Raw genomic sequence first — 19,720 nt, forward strand, 5'->3', positions numbered from 1 at the left:
TGACCAAAATTGGAACGAAACTCAAATACAATCAAAGTTATCTTTTATTTTGGTTTAAGACAAACAAAATTCCATTTGGCCGGTTCAAGATGTGTAAGATCTCGTAAGCAATGTCACTACACCAATTGTACCTGTTTAAGTCAACTTAACTCTGAAAAACTTACTAAACAGATAAAATTGGTGCGGAATGCACATTTTTTGCTATGAACATTCCATTATTGTGTAATGACAGCGGCTAACACGTATGAATAAGGGGGGTGTGGGCTATGGCCACGAGATCTTCAGCGTAAGTTTAGCTTTAAACGTCATTCTTGACGTTTTTCGTTTTGACTTTGGTAGCTTCTTCTCTCACTGGAAGTGACCAAGCTTCGTGGCGTCCTTTCGCTTCCTTAAACTCAACTTTTATTGTTAGGCAAAAAAAGTAGACAGATCAAAATGATATCGGAAAATATCTAAAAGTTACATACTGAAATAAGATTTTTGATATAGTTTTGTCAGCAATTTAACCGATGGTGTTGACGTATTTTTTGATGAACAAATAACTCAAAAAATATTCCGTTTTTGGGGTAAATTTACTGCCTGAAATTTTCAAAATTACTCGCATTACAATATTTCCACTTGAATTTATTTTTTGTCTAAAGTTGAGAAAAAAACGCGTTTTAATTGTATTTTGAGCTGACCAGAATTGTCAAAACAAAAAATTGAAACTTCTGGGGTGCCAAGTTTTATTTTGAAGTGGTTTTTATGAATTATTTTTTAAATTGATTTTATCACTGTAAATATTGAATGAGGACGACCTGGCGTAACCTTTCCTGTTCACTTTGCTAAAAGTATCAGCAGATCGAGATAAATAAAAACAAACGTACCTCTTTTTTCGCTTTGAGGGCCGACTGATATGGCGATGGACCCAGTATACTCAGGGTCACTGGTAAGAACAAAAGGCCATGGTATAATCCAAGCAGCGATGCCAAGATGAAAGTCTGAAAAATAAAAACGTTGCTGATGGTAAAGCGGTCATTTTCTGTAATCTGCCAAAAAGTCTTAAAAATAGAAGGAAAAAAAAATTAAAAAAATTGAGTCTTAGGGTGTTTATTTAAAATTAATACACTTTTTTAAATTCAGCAAATAATTCAAGCTGTATTTTTGCTCAGAAAATTCTGGCCAAAGATGATTATTTCTGAATTTTAGCCAATTAAAGGTTACGCCAAAACTACCAAATCATTTGCTAATAAAATTATAACAAAGTGAGCCTCCTATGTAGCTCAACTAAATTCACAAAGAAGATCATCTCCATAAGTTTCCGCAAAACATTTAAAGTTCCGTTTTAGAGAAATAAATTGAATTTTGCTTAAGCTAAAATATCATCTAAATGGCGTATTTTTATATGACTGAAGAAATCAAAAATTACCAAAATTTTTGTTAGATTTTTGTTCCGAAACTTAAAGAAAAAAAAACTTCATTACAATTTGCTGATACTGTTGCTGATACTTTTGATACTTAAGCAAATTTTGTCTGCATCATCTTTTGGCTGAAATGAAACAAAAAAGTCATTTAAAAGATCAATTTATGTTCATTATAACCCGATAAATTATTTCAGCACAGCAGTATTGAAAATTTGTGGCGATTTAAACTTGAACTCCAAAAAAGGAATTCCCTAGAATTTTTTTGGTACATTTAATCGAATATAGAAGTTAGCCGTGAATCCAATTGTAAAATATTTGATAGGAAACAAAAAGCATGTGTTCTAACTTTTCATCAGTTTATTTTCTTCATCAAAATCAAGACAAAAAATGAAAATGAGTGGTCATAAGAGGCATGAAAACATTTTATAAAGAACTATAGGCAAAACTTTGACGCTGGCATAAGTCACCTGACAAAGTACTGATCTTTTTAGATATGACATTTATCTAGAGCAAAAAGAGTTCACACCTTAATCAATCGAAGTTTGCAAACCAGTTCATTATCGGTAATTTCTATGAATCAGTTTTTGTATTACAACCGAAAAAAAAATCAATTAAAACTGCATCAATTAGAGCAAAAAAAATGTACTTATGAAAAAACCTCATAAAAACTTTAATACAATTTACTCTTTCATTAACTTGCCCGAAAAATGTCCATGAAAGCACGCTGAGTACTTAAAATTACCAAATTAAAGTTCAAGTAAATAAGAGTGGATTATGTCAGAAGCGTAATTTTTTCAGAAACCCAGCAAACGTTTTTTTTTTTCGTTCCCGGCCGCAAACTATTTTTTATAATCAATATATCTATCAAAACTTTCACTGGCGTACTGTTTTACTCAAAAATGAGCTCTAAAATTGACTGATGCGCGCTAAAGTTTTCGAAAAAAGCGTGACATAAAAGTTGAATCTCTGCTCAAAAATTATTCCACACTCTCTTAAAGAAGCCAATTATTGTTAAAAATGTGTCACTAGATGTTATAACAATAAACTTATACGATTTTGAAAAACTGGAATATACGCTTCCAAGTTGAAATATGTATTCAATCTACAGAAAATTGAATCTGTAAATTCATTTTTAATAACGACCATCCCTGATACTTTTTTTAATTATTACCAACATTAATACTTTCTTTAAATACACCTTTATAATTCAGTTTCATCAAGACATTAATACAATGATCATTGTTGTGCTAAGTTATCAGATTTTTATATCAATTGAACATAATTAAGGGGCGGCTGGTTTTATTTGGAACATTTAAAAAATTTGAATTTCAAATCAGCTAGGGTCTTGTTTCCAAGATTTTTTAGATTAATGTATTTTTCAATCTAAAATGTAACGAAAAGAGAAAACTGAATTAAGCGATAAAATTTAAAAAGAAATTCTAAAAAACAAACTCCGTATTTGAAACTGGAAGTCACTCGCATTTTTTGATTAATTTTGTGTTCGCAGAACTGAAATTGCTTTCTTTTAGCGAGTTTTTATCGATTTCAAAATTGTAAAAAAAATGTGAAAAAAAACGAAAAGACTAACACGGCTTATCACTACTTTCACACAGATTTTACCAAATTAATTAACTTTAAACCAAAGCCGATCATTTTTATAGATTATTCCGGAAACTTTTAATACAATTCATCGTTTCTAAATTTCAATATAGCCACCAAATGTTTTGAAACTTGTCAGTTGGCACAAGTTATTGGTGTAGTTAAAAGTTTTTATTTTGTGATTAAATCAATTCTTGCATTTTTTTCTAGCATTTGATGAAACCTCCTCCTTGGAAAATTGCAACGTCGAAGAGGTCAACTTGAAATGTCAAGCGAGCCATCATGATTATGCTAATTGAATCGCATGTAATTAGGCAGATTTACATAACTCCTAATCTTTTGGATTTCGGTTTAGAATTTATAATATTGGGAGCAATGTTCCAAAAGATGTTTATACGATTATTGATCAGAGTTTTTTCAACTGTATTCAAAAAACATAACTATGTACAGATTATGGTAAAAATTGTAAGTAAATAGTGGTTGAAACAGTTTATGGTTCGTAAAACAATCTTTTAGTTGTTGCTTTTTTGTATTTCTTCTTTTTGAATGGTTAGTGAACAATTTGAAGGCTTTCCAGTTTGTTAGTTTTGTTTTTAAGGTCAGTTTTAGGGTGTATATTATCGGGCGCTCTTTGTTTTTTTTGACTTTTTGAAATTTTATGATTGCAAAACTAAATATCATAAATGATTGTTAGGTTGTTTGATAAAAGTTTTTTTTAAGGTTCTGATTTGAGAGAATTTAAAAAACTTCGGAAAAAAAACAAATCAGTGGCAAAAAAAACGGAAGCGAGTTTTTTGGTTTTCAATTTGACCTCGTGGAAACGAGAATTGATGATCTAAGCGGTAAAAAAATATATTTGAGACAAAATAATTTAAAAATTATAGAAAGAAATCGCAAAAAAATACGAAGAGGCCAATTTGAAGTATCAAGCGACTCAAGTGCCTTTAACTTCATTTTTAAAGTTGAACTGCATTTAAATCGGCAGATTCACATTATTTTCACTCTTTTTGGTTTTGCTTTACAATTTATATTATCGGGATTCAGGTTTCAACTTATATATTTTAATCTGCGTTTTCTAAACTGTGTATATTAATAATACAAACATATGTTAACTAAGGTAGAATTTGAAAGTAAGGAGTGAATGAAACAATTTATAAATGGTAAGACTTCCATCTAGTATTAGTTTTTGTATTTCTTGTTTATGAATGGTTATTGAACATTTTGAAAAAGTTGGAACACTTTTCGATCAGTTCGAATTTCGGTTCGAAATTTTATCAGACTTTTTTTTCACTGCTGTCAAATCAATGAACCTTTGTTTCCAAAAAAAACTGAGTAATGCTAAAATATTTTTTTTGGCAGGTGTAAAGAAGGAGTGGTTTGTTTTAGCTTTAAAGTTTTTACCTTGAAAAAAGTTTTGAAAGCATATGAAGTGGAAAACGCGAGTGGTAGTAGAGCAAGACAGTTGCTAAAACCTCCATTGAAGACTGCACTTCCAAGTTCAACCAAACACTTCTGAATGCGCTCTATAAAAATTCAACTAAGATTTCATGATTTAGTGGGGAAAACACCGTTAAAGGATTATTAATTGCGACTTTAATGACCTATTATAAGGTAAGCAACAAATAAAAGAACTAACAATTGCTTTCGTCGTATTGAGCTGGGTGTAGATTAGTGTGAATTCTAATTGATTTTCTAGCATATCACGCACAAAAAATGGCACAAAATTGAACGAAACAAAACTAGCACAGCACCGACTCTTCTTATGATCTGCTGTGCGTTTTCTTTTTTTTCAATTCTTTTGTTTTTCTAAGTTAATGACTTAAACTACCTATCTGGAAATAATCAAGACGGCCAATTAGAATAAAATAAAGGGCACTTGTTTAACACAGAAAAGCAATGAAAAGGTGTCTTATTCTACAATGAGTAATAAAGTATGCTCTTATAAAAAAATAGATTGTTTTTACAAAATAAAACAAGCAAAAAACAACAGTCATAAAAGCCGCTTTAAGGTCAAAAACAGATCAGTATAAAAAAACTTTTGAAAAATAATCTATTTCATACCCCCTGATTTTTTGAGCAACCTGATGGCTATTGTTAATGGTCCAGCATGCTTGGAACAAGTGAGTGATGTGCTGGCTCACCGTGGAGCCCCGATAACCAAAAATGAAAACAGTTTCAGGATAGACGAAAAAAGCTGCCGGGAATAATTAAAACCCGCACCGAAAAAAATGGATTGGGATCGATTTTAGTATAAAAAAAATATGTGGAATAAAATTAGATCCATTTCAGTATGAAAAAAGTACGAATATTAAGAGAAAAAAAGATAAAGAATGATTTGGATCGATTTAAAACTGTTTTTTAAATGAAATATTTCAGGTTTTTTGTGAAGAGTATGTTTTTTTGCCGTGTTAGCAAAAATTTGGGTTTTAGCGAGTCTGAAAATCCATCCAAATTGGTTGATATCGATTTTAAGACACTTAAATTGATCCAAAATTTTCAATAAAGATTGATTTAAATCGATTTAAAACGGATTTAAGTAGTTTTCGGATAGATTTAAGTGAATTTCGGATGCATTGCAGTAAGTCGGAAAATCCCCCCAATTTGATGTGAATCAATTTTTTGGACACTCAAATCGATCTAAAATTTCTTCCCAATAGAGTTTTCTTCCCAATACCGACCTTTTTATTGGCCTAATCTATGTTGTGTTATTATAAAAGACTTAAAATAACGTATTTCAGCAAATTTTTTTGGGAATGTAATTCGACTAAATTGGCACTAAACCCACGTTTTGTACACTTTGATTGGTACGTGCTCCATCTCAACCCAGTTGATTTAGTTATTTAACAGCTGGTCATTTTCTAGAAGGCCAGTTTTCTAGATGAACAGTTTTTGATCAAATTCATTCGGTTAAGCGAACAGAAAATATGTTTCTTATCAGAACCAATAATTGCGTAAAACCAAATTGAAAACTTTTGAAAAAGCATCATATTTCCTGAGACCTGAATTTGTCAAACCGCTAAAGGTAAAACAAACAAAATTGCTCGTATCAGTGCGAAACACTGATGGTTCCGACTGCCTTTTAAGGTCTATAGATCAGTAGTAGCATGAAATAATTAAATGTAATTCAATAAAATTATTTTTTTTTTGTTTTTGAGATTTTTGTGAAAATCAACCGACACCTGCCATATAAAAAATGAGCAAAATGTGATAGATTTTGCTCTTAGTATCAAATCAGTTATGTCAATTAGGCTCCTTTCAACCAAATTGAAACGGTTTCTAGGAATTGCTACTCGAATAAATATTTTCTAAGACAGGCTAGATAATTTCAAGCTTGATTAAAAGTCAAAATTTGTCTGAAAAAACCGAGCACAAATTTTCCGTTACCTTCATTACAAACAAAAAACGGAACAATAAATACTTTTTTTTGCTTTGAACAAAATTGTTTCGATTAGTATCAATTTTACTAGTGTCTTTTCGTTTATACCGCCCAATTCACCAGATTACCGCCCAATTTAATGTAATCTTACGCTATAAATTAAAAAATTAGTATTCAGACTTTGTGTGTAATTACTAACTAACTTCCACCATCAAAAATCAAAAAAAAATTCTTTAGTATACCAAATAAAACCGAATGTATTAGGGTAAGGCACTGAAAGTTCCGACTTCCTTTTAAGGTCAATGGAGCAGTAAAAACATAAGACATTTAAACATAATATCAAAACTTTATTATATTTTTTCTAACTTTCAGATTTTTTTGAAAATCATCCACCCACACACCTTAAAAAGTACAAAGTGATAGATTTTGCTCCGGCTAACGAATCAATTATGGCAAATAAGCTTACTTCAACCAAATTAAAACGATTTCAAAGACGGATTTAATTTACGCTTACCCGTGAAAAGCGCGAAATATAGCGATCGTTAATTGTCTCAAATTGGCAAAAAATGGCAATTTTTTTAACCCCAATAACTTTACAAAAAAAGATCACAAAAAATATCTTTCCTTTTTAAAGCTCAGAACAACAATAATTTTTGATTGGTATAAAAAAAATTCGTCAAAAATGGCTAGTTAAAAAATCGAAGTTTGTCTGAAGTATAAAAGCCACCCGAGCACAAATGCTCCGTTACTTCCGTTACGAAAGTCGGAACAATAAGAATTTCTCTACAGTTTTATTGGAAAATCTTCTCACTGTAAAACTGATAACTTTTCAGTATTTCGATCAAATTCGGTTTTATAACAGAGAAAACTGTTTCACAGAATTTCATTTTTGGCGTAGGTCTAATGCGCTTTTTCTATTAAAGGGGGGTTATTGGCATGGGTCGTAGTTTCCCCTGTTTTTGCCTGATTTAGATCATAACTTCAAAAAGACATTACAACTCTTCTTAGTCTGCTGCAATGTCAACGCATAAGCTGCTAGAAAACCTACTCTAAGTTTTATGAATAGAACACCATAAACATAACAGTTTATTTTTCCTCTGACATACGTACAACTACAGCCTTCTGCATAATTAATTTTTTTCCAATTTTTTTCATAAGTACCTTCTCTGGTTCCTGTGTTTTTCATGAAAGCCAGCCCAATATGAGCAGAGTAGTCAACAGCCAACCCAATAGAGAGAATTATGAATGTAGCAGTCAAAAAGTTCACATCCACGTCCCAGAAATACATCAAGCCTGCGACGTCCACCTGCGTTGTCAAATAGGAAGTTATGTCATAGCATGTAGAAAGAAAGATTAGTCTATAAAATGCACGTTTAAAAAGTTCCAATCATGTTTCACAATCGAGTTGTAGCTTAATTTCTCTCCTTTTTCTCGAAATATAAAACTTTATTGCAATTAGAATTGAACTGAAACGCTAGAGTCTGACTATCTTTTTGCATCTAACGGTTTTTTTTAGTATCATAACTTCAATTTTTGATCATAAACTCCTAATCAGATGTGCTACTCAAGATAAACTGAAAAAAAAATCGAAAAAATTCTGTTTGTTCATTCAAACTTATTCTAACTATTCGCTTTCACAGAGATCACACACCATCCCAACTGACCAGCCAGAGTAAAAGAAACTTGGACCTCTTACAAGAAACGTGAAGCAACAGAGCCCTTCTGCTTTGATGATAAACTCTTGCTGCAAATCGTATGAAGTTTTCAGAAAAACTGCCCACAGTTGTTGTCTATATTTGATCTCTGTAACATTTCTGTATGCCTGAATATTGCTGTGAAAATACTGGGCTAACAAAGATTTGCTTTTTGACTTCAATTTCAGGTGCTTTTCTCGGGTCTAGGACAAAATCCCCCAGGATAAAATCTCTGATTTCTATTCGATTGGCTAGAGCCAGTTATGTGCAGTAAGCATAAATAAGTACTGTTCGCACGTTGATAACCTACCATGGTGATGACGACACACGTCAGTACGAGTAGACACGTGACTATGTTTGCCACGAGAAGCAAGTTCACTAAAAGCACAGCCAGAAAAGCCAGCAGCATATTGCGGACCAACTCATCCAGCATTATCTAAAGAAAAGTTTTTTAAATGACAATTTTCTGCAGTTTTTTTATTTAAACCAAAATCAATGTACGATTTACTGTTTTAGCAACAATAAGGTTTTTATATACAAAAAACAAAACAAGTTTTTTTCGAGCACTGTTTAATTTACCAGCAGTAAATTTTAATCACAACATAATCATCATACACTAAACCAAAAACGAATTTCAAGTAAAAGGAATCCTGTTCTTACTTCACTGCTTTTTAACACGAGCTTTGCTTAAATTTTCCAGAATTTAACTACGTTTTATTTCTTTCATAAAATTTATCGGAAAATCCTTATCAACTCTAACAAACACTAAATAAAAACAGAGAAATCGATGTCAACCAAAATAGTCAATAGAGGTAACCCGACATCGTTTTGAACCTAAGGATTTTCGAAAGGCTTCAATTGAGAAGTTTTGTTACCAAAGATTTTGAGAAGACATCAAGATTCTCAGAGGGCTTCGGAGAGGGCGCCTAGCAAAAAAGGGTGATTATTAAAATTTACAGCAGCGCAAACCTAGGACATCGGATTGGCGCCAGTTTATCGAGAATATAAAAGATTTATGTGTTTTTACAGATGTTCTTTGATATTGGTTTCAAAGTCGGTCAAAGACTATTTAGGATACAAACTGGGTAGAAACAAATTGAGGAGTTGGTTTAGGCAACTCCCGGTTTTATAGCTTAAAAAATCCAAAAATGCCCAGAAAAGACAGATAAGAATCAATTCGATCGAAAGATGGCACTAGGCTTTCGAGATGGGAAAAAGACGGGCTTACTCTACCATCCAAAACGGATCATTCTTCAAATCAACTCTTCAGAACAAAGAATCAAAGCTTGTCGAAGACCAAACAAGACCGATTAACTGGGGAGCAGTTGTCGCAGGAAAGACGAATTACAAGAAAAGATCATCCAGATTAGTCAAAACTCTAAGCCGTTACACCCACAATAACAACTTCAAGCAACACGAGAGCCTGTTCAGGCAATTTGGTTTTTAGCTTTTTTCTTTACAATTACCCTCTGATCTTTTGAGGGCATTGTTTTCACTCTTAAAGATTCTTCGCTGCTCAGTAACATGAAGGCCTTTTTATCAGTTTTTATTCTAATTTTTTTGTTCTTTTGTTCTTCATCAATTTTTTTTGATATGCGTCCCGTAATACAAACAGTCAATTTTTATAGTCTTTTAGAATTGTCATCTCCCTCTGTGGTTCCAAGTGAAGCTTTTATAACAGTTTAAGACAAATGGTGAATTAAAATAAGTTAGTGGCTTCTTTGCAATAGAGGAGAGGCACAACAAAATAGCAATACATTCAATTTTTCACCTTCTCGAACTAGAAAAAACTCGTTCAGAGAGAAGGCCTCAGATCTTGATATATTACTCAGTTTGACCACAGTTTTTCTGGCGTTGTCCATAGTTCGAATTCGGTCAAAAGACTTCTCATAAGATTGGATTAAGTAGCGGTATCGCGAATACTGAAAAAAAATCTGATGATAAAAATGTTTGATCATAAAACAATTTTGATAAAGAGGTAGTATATGTTGGTGGCGCTCAAAGGGGGGGGGGGTGTCTCCCATGTATTAAGTTAGAGATTAGGGCTTCCGGTCACCAACCTATGTATTAAGTATTTTGATCAGTTTTGCCATGTATTAAAAAACGAGGTTAGAGATGGTAAGATGGTAAGTTTCAAAAAATTTTGGATCCCAAAAATTTTTGGAGCTCGATTTTGTCGATACTTGAATTTTGTAGCTAACTCCTATGATTTGTGCTATGTAAGGGCTATCTTTTCTTACAAAACTTCGGTATGGTAAGTTTCAGATTGTAAGTTTCAGAAAATTGTTTAAAAGTTTACTAAGTTTTACTTGCAAATACTTTTTCATCTTGAAAAAAAAATTTTTATCTTGAAAAATCATAAAAAATTTTTTTGCATGCTAAGCTTCAGATAATAGGTTTCAGATTTTTTTTGCATATTTTTAAAAATTTTTCTTGCAAATACATTTTTATCCTTACAAAACCTTTTTAACTCGAAAACCGAAAAAAAATTCGGATGATGCGTTTCAGATGGTAAGTTTCGACAAAAGTAAGTTTTGATTTAGGTAGCGAATCAAAAACTAATATATAACTGAAAATTTTTTTTCTCGAAAGAATCTATTAAATAATTATTTCATCTCATTTATATTCCCTCAGGTTATTTGGGGAAAATTGACAAGATGGGATTATTTTTGACAGGTAATAATTCCACTCCACGGGATATCAGGGGAAATTTGACAGCTCCTCACGGTTGATTACTTTTACGTCCCACTTAATCTTTTTTTCCACAGGTTATCTGGATAAAAGATGACAGCTCCATCCTACTTAATAATAATATGATTTGTTTTATCTTCTTTCACATAATTATCACACGATCACATGAATATTGCATATTAACTTTTCCCCGCAAGGTTAATGAAGCGTGAATTGCTCTCTTGAGAGATTAAAAATGTAAAATTTTCATAGAAAAGGGGGAATCAATCTATTCAAAACTGCATGAATTTTTCATTGGATTGAAGATATAAAAATTCAAAATTTTTTAAGTTTTGACCAATCAGATCTTTTTAATCAGTTATCATTTATACCTCAACAAGTTCATTTGATCTGTCATAAATCTTGCTACGACAAATTTCAGTTCTCTTTTACCTCTTTGTCTTCAATCTTTTAAAAATTCGATAGAGTTTCTGAAATTTCCCACAAACTATCATCAAAAATTGCCATTTGCTCTGACCCGGTAAAAGTTTACACTGAGAAAGATATAGTGTCATAGAAGTTTTTGTGTCTGATATTTTTGTATGTTAACTTTTCTATCTTTCTCAGAGTAAATTTTTAAGACAGTTACACAATTTACTAGAATTTGGTTACAATTTGCGTAATTTTTTCTACTCTATCGTTAATTTTTTCAATTGGAGAACTACAGCAGCCATATTACATCATCATTCTCTTTGTATTTCATCAAAAGGTTAGATGCTAAGATATTTTTTGTAGAACAAAAATAAGGAGTTTAAAGAGTTAAATTACATAAATCAATAAACAATTCACAACATCGTGTAGTAATATTACTGCAAAAGTTGACACTTTTGCATATCAGAAAAAATGCAAATTGACATCAAATTACGTATGAAACTCAAAACATGCACAACATAAATATTATTCAAATTCTTCTGGAAAAATTTAAAAAGAAGAAATGCTGAATAAATTGCATAAAATCCCCACAAATCATCAGTTTTTTGTAGCTTTCGATGAACCGTTCGCCGATACTTTTTTATTTGTAGGGAGTAAGTTGATCTCTTTCTACCCATAGAATCAGCAAAGTAGTAAGTTTTATCCATTCGAGCGATCATGATCCAGTGTTCTCCTCTATCATTTCTTGGGACTGAGTCAATAATTGCAAAAGCATATTTTGTTAGTTGAGGTACTTTATCAGAAGGGTAAGATCTCATGTACTTGAACCTGAGCTCTGGAATTCTTTCAAAATTTCGCAAAAGTGAAAAACTATTCATCTTTGCAATTGTTAACTGATTTACAAGTAAAAACAAAAAAATTGATGGTTTGATTGGACAATTTAGAATAAAAAAGTATGAATAATGACTCACACACTGTTAGTTTTTGAATCAACAAAGTCCCATACACAAGCATTATGTAGTGGGCAAAGATTGAAGAAACTTCTGGGGTTTTCAAGTATCAGCTTTCATTTTCTTTTTTTTTCTGGAGGTTCAGCTCTGAAGAAAAACAAAGTAGAAAGTACAGATACAAAAACGATGGACTGTCCCAAAAAAGGTACATGATTTTTATAGGAATCTGAAAACTAAAAAAAATTAAACAATTTTAGCGATTGTTCCATATGTGTCAATTTGAATGTCTGATTGTTTTTCTCCCAAGACTATCACTTCCGTTACTTGCTCCAAGGGAAATTGGAAAAACATTTCTAATCTCAAGCTTTCTCCACTTAGTTCTGGATAGTGCAACTGTTCAGCTGCATCCTGTAATGAAGTCAAGTCAAAACCAGAATGTAGTGATTTTGGAAAACCTACATAGGAATAGCTGGAAAATCTTCGTTAAACTGCTTTGCTTTCATGTTTGTAACATAGGGGTGACAAGGAGAAGTTGTATCTAATGAAATAATTGCTCCTCCTTTCCGAATAATTCTAAGCTCTCTCAAAAGAAATTACTGATAATTGAAAAAAATTTCATAAAAAGATTCCACAACAGCTGAAATTGTATTCATTGCAACAGCTATTCTACTGATTGCGGCATTTTTGAAAACATTTTCCTGAATACACTTGTTTTGACGAGATGGAATGATACAAGTTCTTGTCATAGTAATTGTAATGCGCAGGTGCCCTTTCACAATTCCATTGCAATTATTGATGATTAGGTTAAGCTTCTAAAACACTTCTAGTAAACAACGAACAACCAACAAAGTTCGGACTAAAATTTGTATTAACAGAAAGCAGGTAAAAACTAGGACTAGCTCGAATTAGTTTAATTCGAACTTTGGTTTTTTGTAGTAATAGTTTTTTCAAGAAAACAAATCAGTGGCAAGCCTTCTATAAAGTGAAAAAGTTTTCCCTGATCCTAAGGAGTTTGCTCCATCAATGAACGGATACATATCAAATGCTTCCGAAAATTCTTCAAAACTATATCCGTGACAAGCAAGTATTCCTAAATTACTCAGTGCCGAAGAGTTGAATTCGTTCGATATGTGTGCTTTATGAGGATATAATTCATTGGCGTTGTAAACCATTGTTTTAATTAAATAAGCTTCACAATTCGAGAATAGAGAAGGCAGTAGATTGTTCAGATAAGTTATTTAAGTTTGTGGTTCCTGATCGGATTCAATCTCCAATTTTGCTTTAAGTTCTGCTTTTTCTTTAATGAAAGCATCAAACAATCTTCCTTTGAATAATTGAAGCTTCAAACTGAGGTGGGTATCACGCATATCCAAATAAAGGTTACGGTCTATCTCGAATACAAACTCAATACTTCTTACATCGAGAGAAATACTGCGAAAATTTTCTTGTGTGTAAGATGAAATGATTGTTTCCCTGATCCTAAGGAAATTGCTCCATCAGTGAACGGATACATATCAAATGCTTCCCGGCATTCTTCTGAACTATATCCGTGACAAGCAAGTATTCCTAAATTTTTCACTGCCGAAGATATTTGAATTCGTTCGATTTTTGTGCTTTATGAGGATATATTTCATTGGCGTTGTAAACCATTGTTTTATTGAAATAAACTTCACAATTCGAGAATAGAGAAGGTAATAGATTGTTCAGATAAGTTAGGTAAGTTTGTAGTTCCTGATCGGAGTCATACTCCAATTAAGTTCTGCTTTTTCTTGATTGAAAGCATCAAACAATCTTCCTTTGAATAGTTGAAGCTTTAAGCTAAGATGGGTATCACGCATATCCAAGTAGAGATTACGATCCGTTTCAAATTCAAACTCAATACTGCTTTCATCCAGAGAAGTACTGGGGAATACTTCTTGTGTGTAAGATGAAATAATTGTTTCCAAAACTGGGATTTTATCAAAAATCCCCAAAAATTTTTTTGTAAAAGCTCCGAACCGAAAATGACTACATTGGTTTACACTCACTTTATTTTGTCAAAAGTGAATTTGCGAGAGTGTCTGGTTTTCGAACTAACTTTACGAGAAATTGCTCTTCTAGTTCTACGCTTGGATTTTTTTTCCATCTCCCAATTGCTTTCGAACTGTTATTGTCCTGCAAATTTTTTGAGTTTTTTTCGTCAACTGACAACTTCTTCAATCCCTGGAGCAGAGATTTTAACTAAATCTGCTCCATTTTTTTTTCAGCAGCTGGAACTATATTTTTTTTGATAAAGGGAATCGGAGTTCGCCCAAGAATTTGTGCAAGAGCACTTAAACTTCTTCCATGCTGTCTTGCATGTCCACGTAAATAGGAAATTTAGCTGAATTTTGAGCAACCATTTCGTATGAAGTATAAATCAAAAAAAATTATCCGAAATCTTGCAAAACAAGAGAACAAAGGGTGTGTAATTCCTACGGACACAAAACGAATTTTTTCACCTGTAGTATCCCTCAGTTCTCTGTTTATGCTATGGAAACAATTTTTAATTTTTTTTTCAGATTGTAGATTCGTAAAGGATCGATAATTCATGTACTGTCCTGTAAATATTATGTCTACACTGGAAATGAAAAGAATACAACGCAGTGAGGGTGTTTGTATCACCAACTCTATTCTATTCTATTATATTCTTAAAAATCACTGGGGAATGAAGTCTTATAATGTCGTAAGAATACTGAGGATAATATTGACCTTTTCTTTTTATTATAACCCCTGTCTGACTTTGTTCTACACCACAACCAAAAATGTGTGATCGATAATTCGTGAACATAAATGAACCAGCACTTTGAATTATAAACCTTGATTGACCTTCAGGTAAATGAATGTCTATTTTTTGTGTAATCTTATCTACTGATACATAAATTTCGTTATGTTGTTTTTTTAAGACCCTATAGGTTTTCGAACTTTCTTTTATTGGCTACAACTATATCAACAAAATTTAGATACAATCCAGGTTCAATCTGCATCGGTTGAATCTTTCTTTTTTCCTCAGAACTTTCTCGCCAATTTATGAAAGAATAATTTCCCCCATTAACGTTCCGGTACAATGAAGGACGCGATATTTTTGAAATACCAACCTCCCGTTCTCCTTTAAGATGTATTTGTTCCAGTTGAAAATTTGTAAAAAAAGACTGGGACTATTGTTCGGATAACAATTAAAAGAGGCTTTAGAAAGTAGCTCAAAAGTGAAAGAATCCATGACAACTGATCAATGGAAATTTATTTTAAAAAATAACTCACCTTCAAACTGAACATTTTCTTAGCTCTTTTTCATAAATTTTTCCCAGAATTTTTTCCATAATGAATGTAGGGGGCCTTTTTTAGATGTTGCCGAAATTTCAAAAATTTCATCTCTAAACTGTTGCTTGTATCCTTTTCGGAATGGAATATCTTTTTTCGAAATACTCACTCTATCGCTAATTTTGAATTTTGGTTTAGTTTTCTTCATGAACGATTTGTTATACAAAAATAGTTTAAAAAATCCTTATTTTTCACATCTCTTTGAGATTTTCCAATAAATCAATTTTTACGACAGTTTAATGTAGAAACAAATTGCTGCAGTTTGGAAACAAATTTTTCAATATAACGATATAGTATATGTTTTGAAGACTCAATTGCTCTCTCTGCAGATGCAGCTTTTTTTTACTCATTATTTAGTAAACTTCAATGTCTATCTCCTTGCGAATATTTTGAAAAATCCCCCATATTCTGTTCCTTTATCACCCCGAAGTTTTTCAGGAGTGTTTTGTTCGAGAAATCATCTTTTTTGAAAGCTTGCTAAGTGTCTTTGACATACTTTGTTTCGAATGTTTGAACTCTGAAAAATCTCCAAAAAAAATATCTACAGCAACTAGTAAATACTTGATTCCATAGCTTTCACTAGCAAAAAGCCAAGTCCATACACCAAATTTCATTGCTTTATTTAGAAAAAGCTTGAAGTTATTGGAAACGCCTGATTGGAGGACCAAGTTTTGTTTAGGATGTCTTGGTTTGTAAGAATTTTTTTAACTTTCTTTTTAAATAAACTACTCGCTGTACTCAAGTTTTGAATAGAATCGTACATAGCTCTAACCCTAGAATAATTTGATAAGTCTTATCGTTTCAGATTTTGAAAGTGATCCAAGTTCCTTTGTCTTTTGTTTTGGCTTTCTTGTTGATAACAAGTTTAGGTGGAAGTTGAGTTGCTTTCGAAATAGTAAGATAAATATCTGGAAACTCGGTGATTTTTGCCTTTAGTGCACAAACAAAGTCTACAATAGATTCTAATATATTGTTGTCTGACTGAGTTTAATTCTCGGAGATTTCAAAATTAAATCAGTAGGGTGCTTTTTCTTCTCGTTTTCAACCTCGAATTTACAGCACTGTAAAAAGAGTCAAAAGTTTTTGGTACCAACTCTTGTTTTCTTACTTTTGTTGCAATTTTTTTTTCTTGGAGTTGTACTTTGTGATTGATAACCTGAGTATTGAATTTAGACAAACTCTTCCATAATATATGAATCGTTTAATGACCAGAGGTTCGTTCAATGAATCTTTTAATGATAGATATCAATTGAAACACTTTATTTGAACTTAAAATAATTCTTCTTAGTGTAGAGGAGTTCTTTTTTGTGTTAACTCAATTTTTTTTTTCAATTTTCTTATGTCTTTTTTCCGAAATTCTTGAACCTCTCCTCTTAATAGGTTTACAAAACACTCGCCCAGAAACTGAATGAAACCTTTTGGACAATTGAGAATGAATTTTTTTCGAAGTCTTAGGGAAAATTTTTGAATTACTGGGAGAAAAGAGACGTATTGTGTACTCATCGTCCGAAAGCTTTGTTTCTATTCTAGCTGGTAAGTAAAATTTTGTTAGATCTGAGCCATTTTTAGCGCAATATCTAAGTGAATCGACTGTTTTTGGGTTGAATTAATAAGTAAGCGACCATAAGCAACTGATGTTGCCTCTTGATACCACTCTTTAAATTGAGATCCTAAACATAGCTGTTGACTTAATATATTGATTTGTAAAGGATCTATCGGCAAATTGAACAACACTTTGTGTGTACTTTGTAACTCTGCGTCTCTTCCCAGTTTGCTTTGATGAAATAAAACATCTCTTCTCAGTTTGCTTTGATGAAATAAATTTTGTTTGATGTAAATTGTATTTGGACCCCTGTGCATCCCAGCATTAGCATTTCTTACAAATTTATTCGAGTTTGAAGTTTCTTCACAAGAATCATCAAATATAAGCAGATACTTAGAGCCGTTGTTGAAAAGATTTTCAATCTCATCTACTCTTTGCATAAATTTAAGGTTTTTTTCTGCATTTAACTAATAAGAATTTAATAATGTTGATTAAAGTTTAAAAAAATTGTCGAATGCTGGTTGAAAAGTACCAGTTTTCAAGCAATCAAAAAAAAATGAGATTTTGCAGATCCACTAGGGGAAAAAATTCGTTCTTTGTTTAGTATGATTTTATTCATAGCTTTGGAGGAGGTAGAATATAACCGATTGTACTTGATAAGATAACTACCCAAACTGTCCTATTGTGGATAACATAAATCGAACGATTGCACATACTAGCATCGAAACTTTACCAGAAAGTTGACACAAAAAAACTTAAAAAGATCTCTAACATGTACGTTCAAACAACTTCCATGTTTGTTGTTCAAGATTTTCTTCATCAAAAACAAAATTTCTTAAGTTTTTTGGCAAACCAAAGTTTTTGGGCAAAACACTAGAAAGAAAAAGTTGACATTGACATTGAATTAAATTTTAAAAAAAGTAGTAGATTTAGATTATTATGATTTACAATTTACTTAAAAAACATCAAATCCATGTTCCGTATACAAACGCTTTTCTTTCTGCACAGTGAATAGTTTTTGCATGACGAAATAGGCAGTTGCTATATCAACCAAAGTTGCTATGACAATCAAATTCATCATCTTTGAAATCAAAAAATGAACTTTTGGGCAAGCGTAGTCGTCCAAATTGATAATCTTTGTTACCAAAAATTCTGACAGAAGCTTGCTTTTTTCATAACGTTTTGCAAAAAATTCCGTTTGTGGCTTCTAGATTTTTCAAACTTTTTCCAAGTTCAGTAATTTTTTTGTAAGCACTGCTCCGACTGATTCCATGAAGATGCTTTGTACTTCAAGAAGAATGGGATGTTGGTTTGAATTTTTTAGGTGGGAAGAAAGGAATATCCTACAGTTTGTACATCCTTATAAAGTCCGAACTCTTTCTCTATTTTGTTTTCAGAACAATCAATATCTAAAACAACAAGGCTCATTCTGTTAACTGTTTTCTCTGTTAACTGTTTTTTCGGTTAAATTGATTGACAATCAAAAAATGCGTATACTGAGGAAGCAAATGTTTCAACATATAAACAGAAAATTAATTCAGTCACATGACCAAGAAAGTTTAAACTGGGGAGACTAGGTGCAACATAACAATACGCAGGACCTTCTTTCGTAGTAGATTTCACAGATCCAGCAGAGTCATGTAGAATTGCATGTAGTCTAAAGATTTTGAAGTTTGCAAAAAATAATCCATACAGGAATTTCCGTATCCAATTAGAACCCCAAAAGAAAAATTTTTTGGTCCATTTCATTCAAATTTATGTCTGGGTCCAAAACAAAACAGGTACAAAGAAATAGGCTTTTTCTTTTCGTATTTGACGGAAATTTTTGCTTTATAATCTCAAAATTTCTTAAAATTTCATTCAATTTCTCTACGTACATTTTCACAGTGAATTCGTCAATAACGATGCGAGATTTTTTGTGTGTCTCTACATTACCTCGTAATGAAGGAAGTATTTCGAGTAACTTATCATATTCTTCTCTTTGTAGCTGTAAAGACAAAATGCTTTTTCATTAGTTTCCATTTCTACAATACTCTATAATTTTTTGCTATCGGATCTGTACTCTATGCGAACTTTTCTTCTACTATTATGCATAGTCCACTCAAAATGAGATATTTAAGCGTCTAAGTCCAAATTATTCCAGTTTGGTAATTTTGTGATTCTATAATTGTTAGTAAAATTTTACGGGACTTTTCTTCAAGAACAATATGAAAAAGTCCCAATTTATTGTGAAAATTCAAGATTAAATTTCTTGAAAAAACAATATTCCAACTCATACTGCTCAATGCTAAATAAAAAAAAATGTTTATGAGGACAAGTATTCAAATTACAAGACAAAAACAAAAATAACACAATTTTTTGTACATTACAGTTCTCAACAAACATAAAGTCAACGTTTGAGACAATTATTTGATTTCGTTCAAAGTATAGTCCACATGGCAACTTGCTCCATTGCTTTTTTTCTTTTGCAGCGGAGAGTCGAATCCGAATATAGGGAGGTTTGTTAACATTGTACTTTTGGATAGTGACACAAACTTGTCTTCTTTTGTAAGTTGCTATGTCATACACTTTGTTGCAGTTGGCAAGCTCCTGATCCATAGTTGATTCCTTGTCAGAAGTGAGTTCCAATATAGGAACGAGTCCAAGATTGCATCATCGTGAACAACAGTATTTCTAATTTACGAGATTGCTTCTGCTCCTTTTTCGGCAAGATA

General features: G+C 32.0%; 1 protein-coding gene across 2 annotated transcripts; it reads right to left on the reverse strand.

Annotated features, from left to right (window-relative positions):
- Nucleotides 1-239: 239 nt before the first annotated feature.
- LOC134855095 (patched domain-containing protein 3-like) lies at nucleotides 240-8,502 on the reverse strand. Of its 2 annotated transcripts, none has more exons than XM_063871478.1 (5): nucleotides 8,383-8,502; nucleotides 7,540-7,684; nucleotides 4,404-4,525; nucleotides 867-980; nucleotides 240-388 (listed from the first exon to the last, which is right to left on the reverse strand). In XM_063871478.1, exons 1-5 carry the CDS (start codon nucleotides 8,479-8,481, stop codon nucleotides 299-301), a joined length of 570 nt encoding a protein of 189 aa, XP_063727548.1. In that variant the 5' UTR covers nucleotides 8,482-8,502; the 3' UTR covers nucleotides 240-298. The 2 variants fall into 2 exon arrangements, with proteins under 2 accessions (XP_063727548.1, XP_063727547.1); XM_063871477.1 differs by having other exon boundaries at nucleotides 240-394.
- Between the last annotated feature and the right edge of the window lie 11,218 nt (nucleotides 8,503-19,720).

Source organism: Symsagittifera roscoffensis, chromosome 10 (genome assembly GCF_963678635.1).
Source record: "Symsagittifera roscoffensis chromosome 10, txSymRosc1.1, whole genome shotgun sequence".
Taxonomy (NCBI): domain Eukaryota; kingdom Metazoa; phylum Xenacoelomorpha; order Acoela; family Convolutidae; genus Symsagittifera; species Symsagittifera roscoffensis.

Bases quoted from the DNA above. Each gene is read 5' to 3' on its own strand.
- LOC134855095 (XM_063871477.1), bottom strand. From the start codon at position 8,481: ATGCTGCTGGCTTTTCTGGCTGTGCTTTTAGTGAACTTGCTTCTCGTG. The intron at 981-4,403 runs GTAAAAACTTTA...TTTATTTTTCAG, and splicing joins CTTTCAAAACTTTTTTCAAG to ACTTTCATCTTGGCATCGCT. The intron at 395-866 runs GTACGTTTGTTT...ATAAAAGTTGAG, and splicing joins CCCTCAAAGCGAAAAAAGAG to TTTAAGGAAGCGAAAGGACG.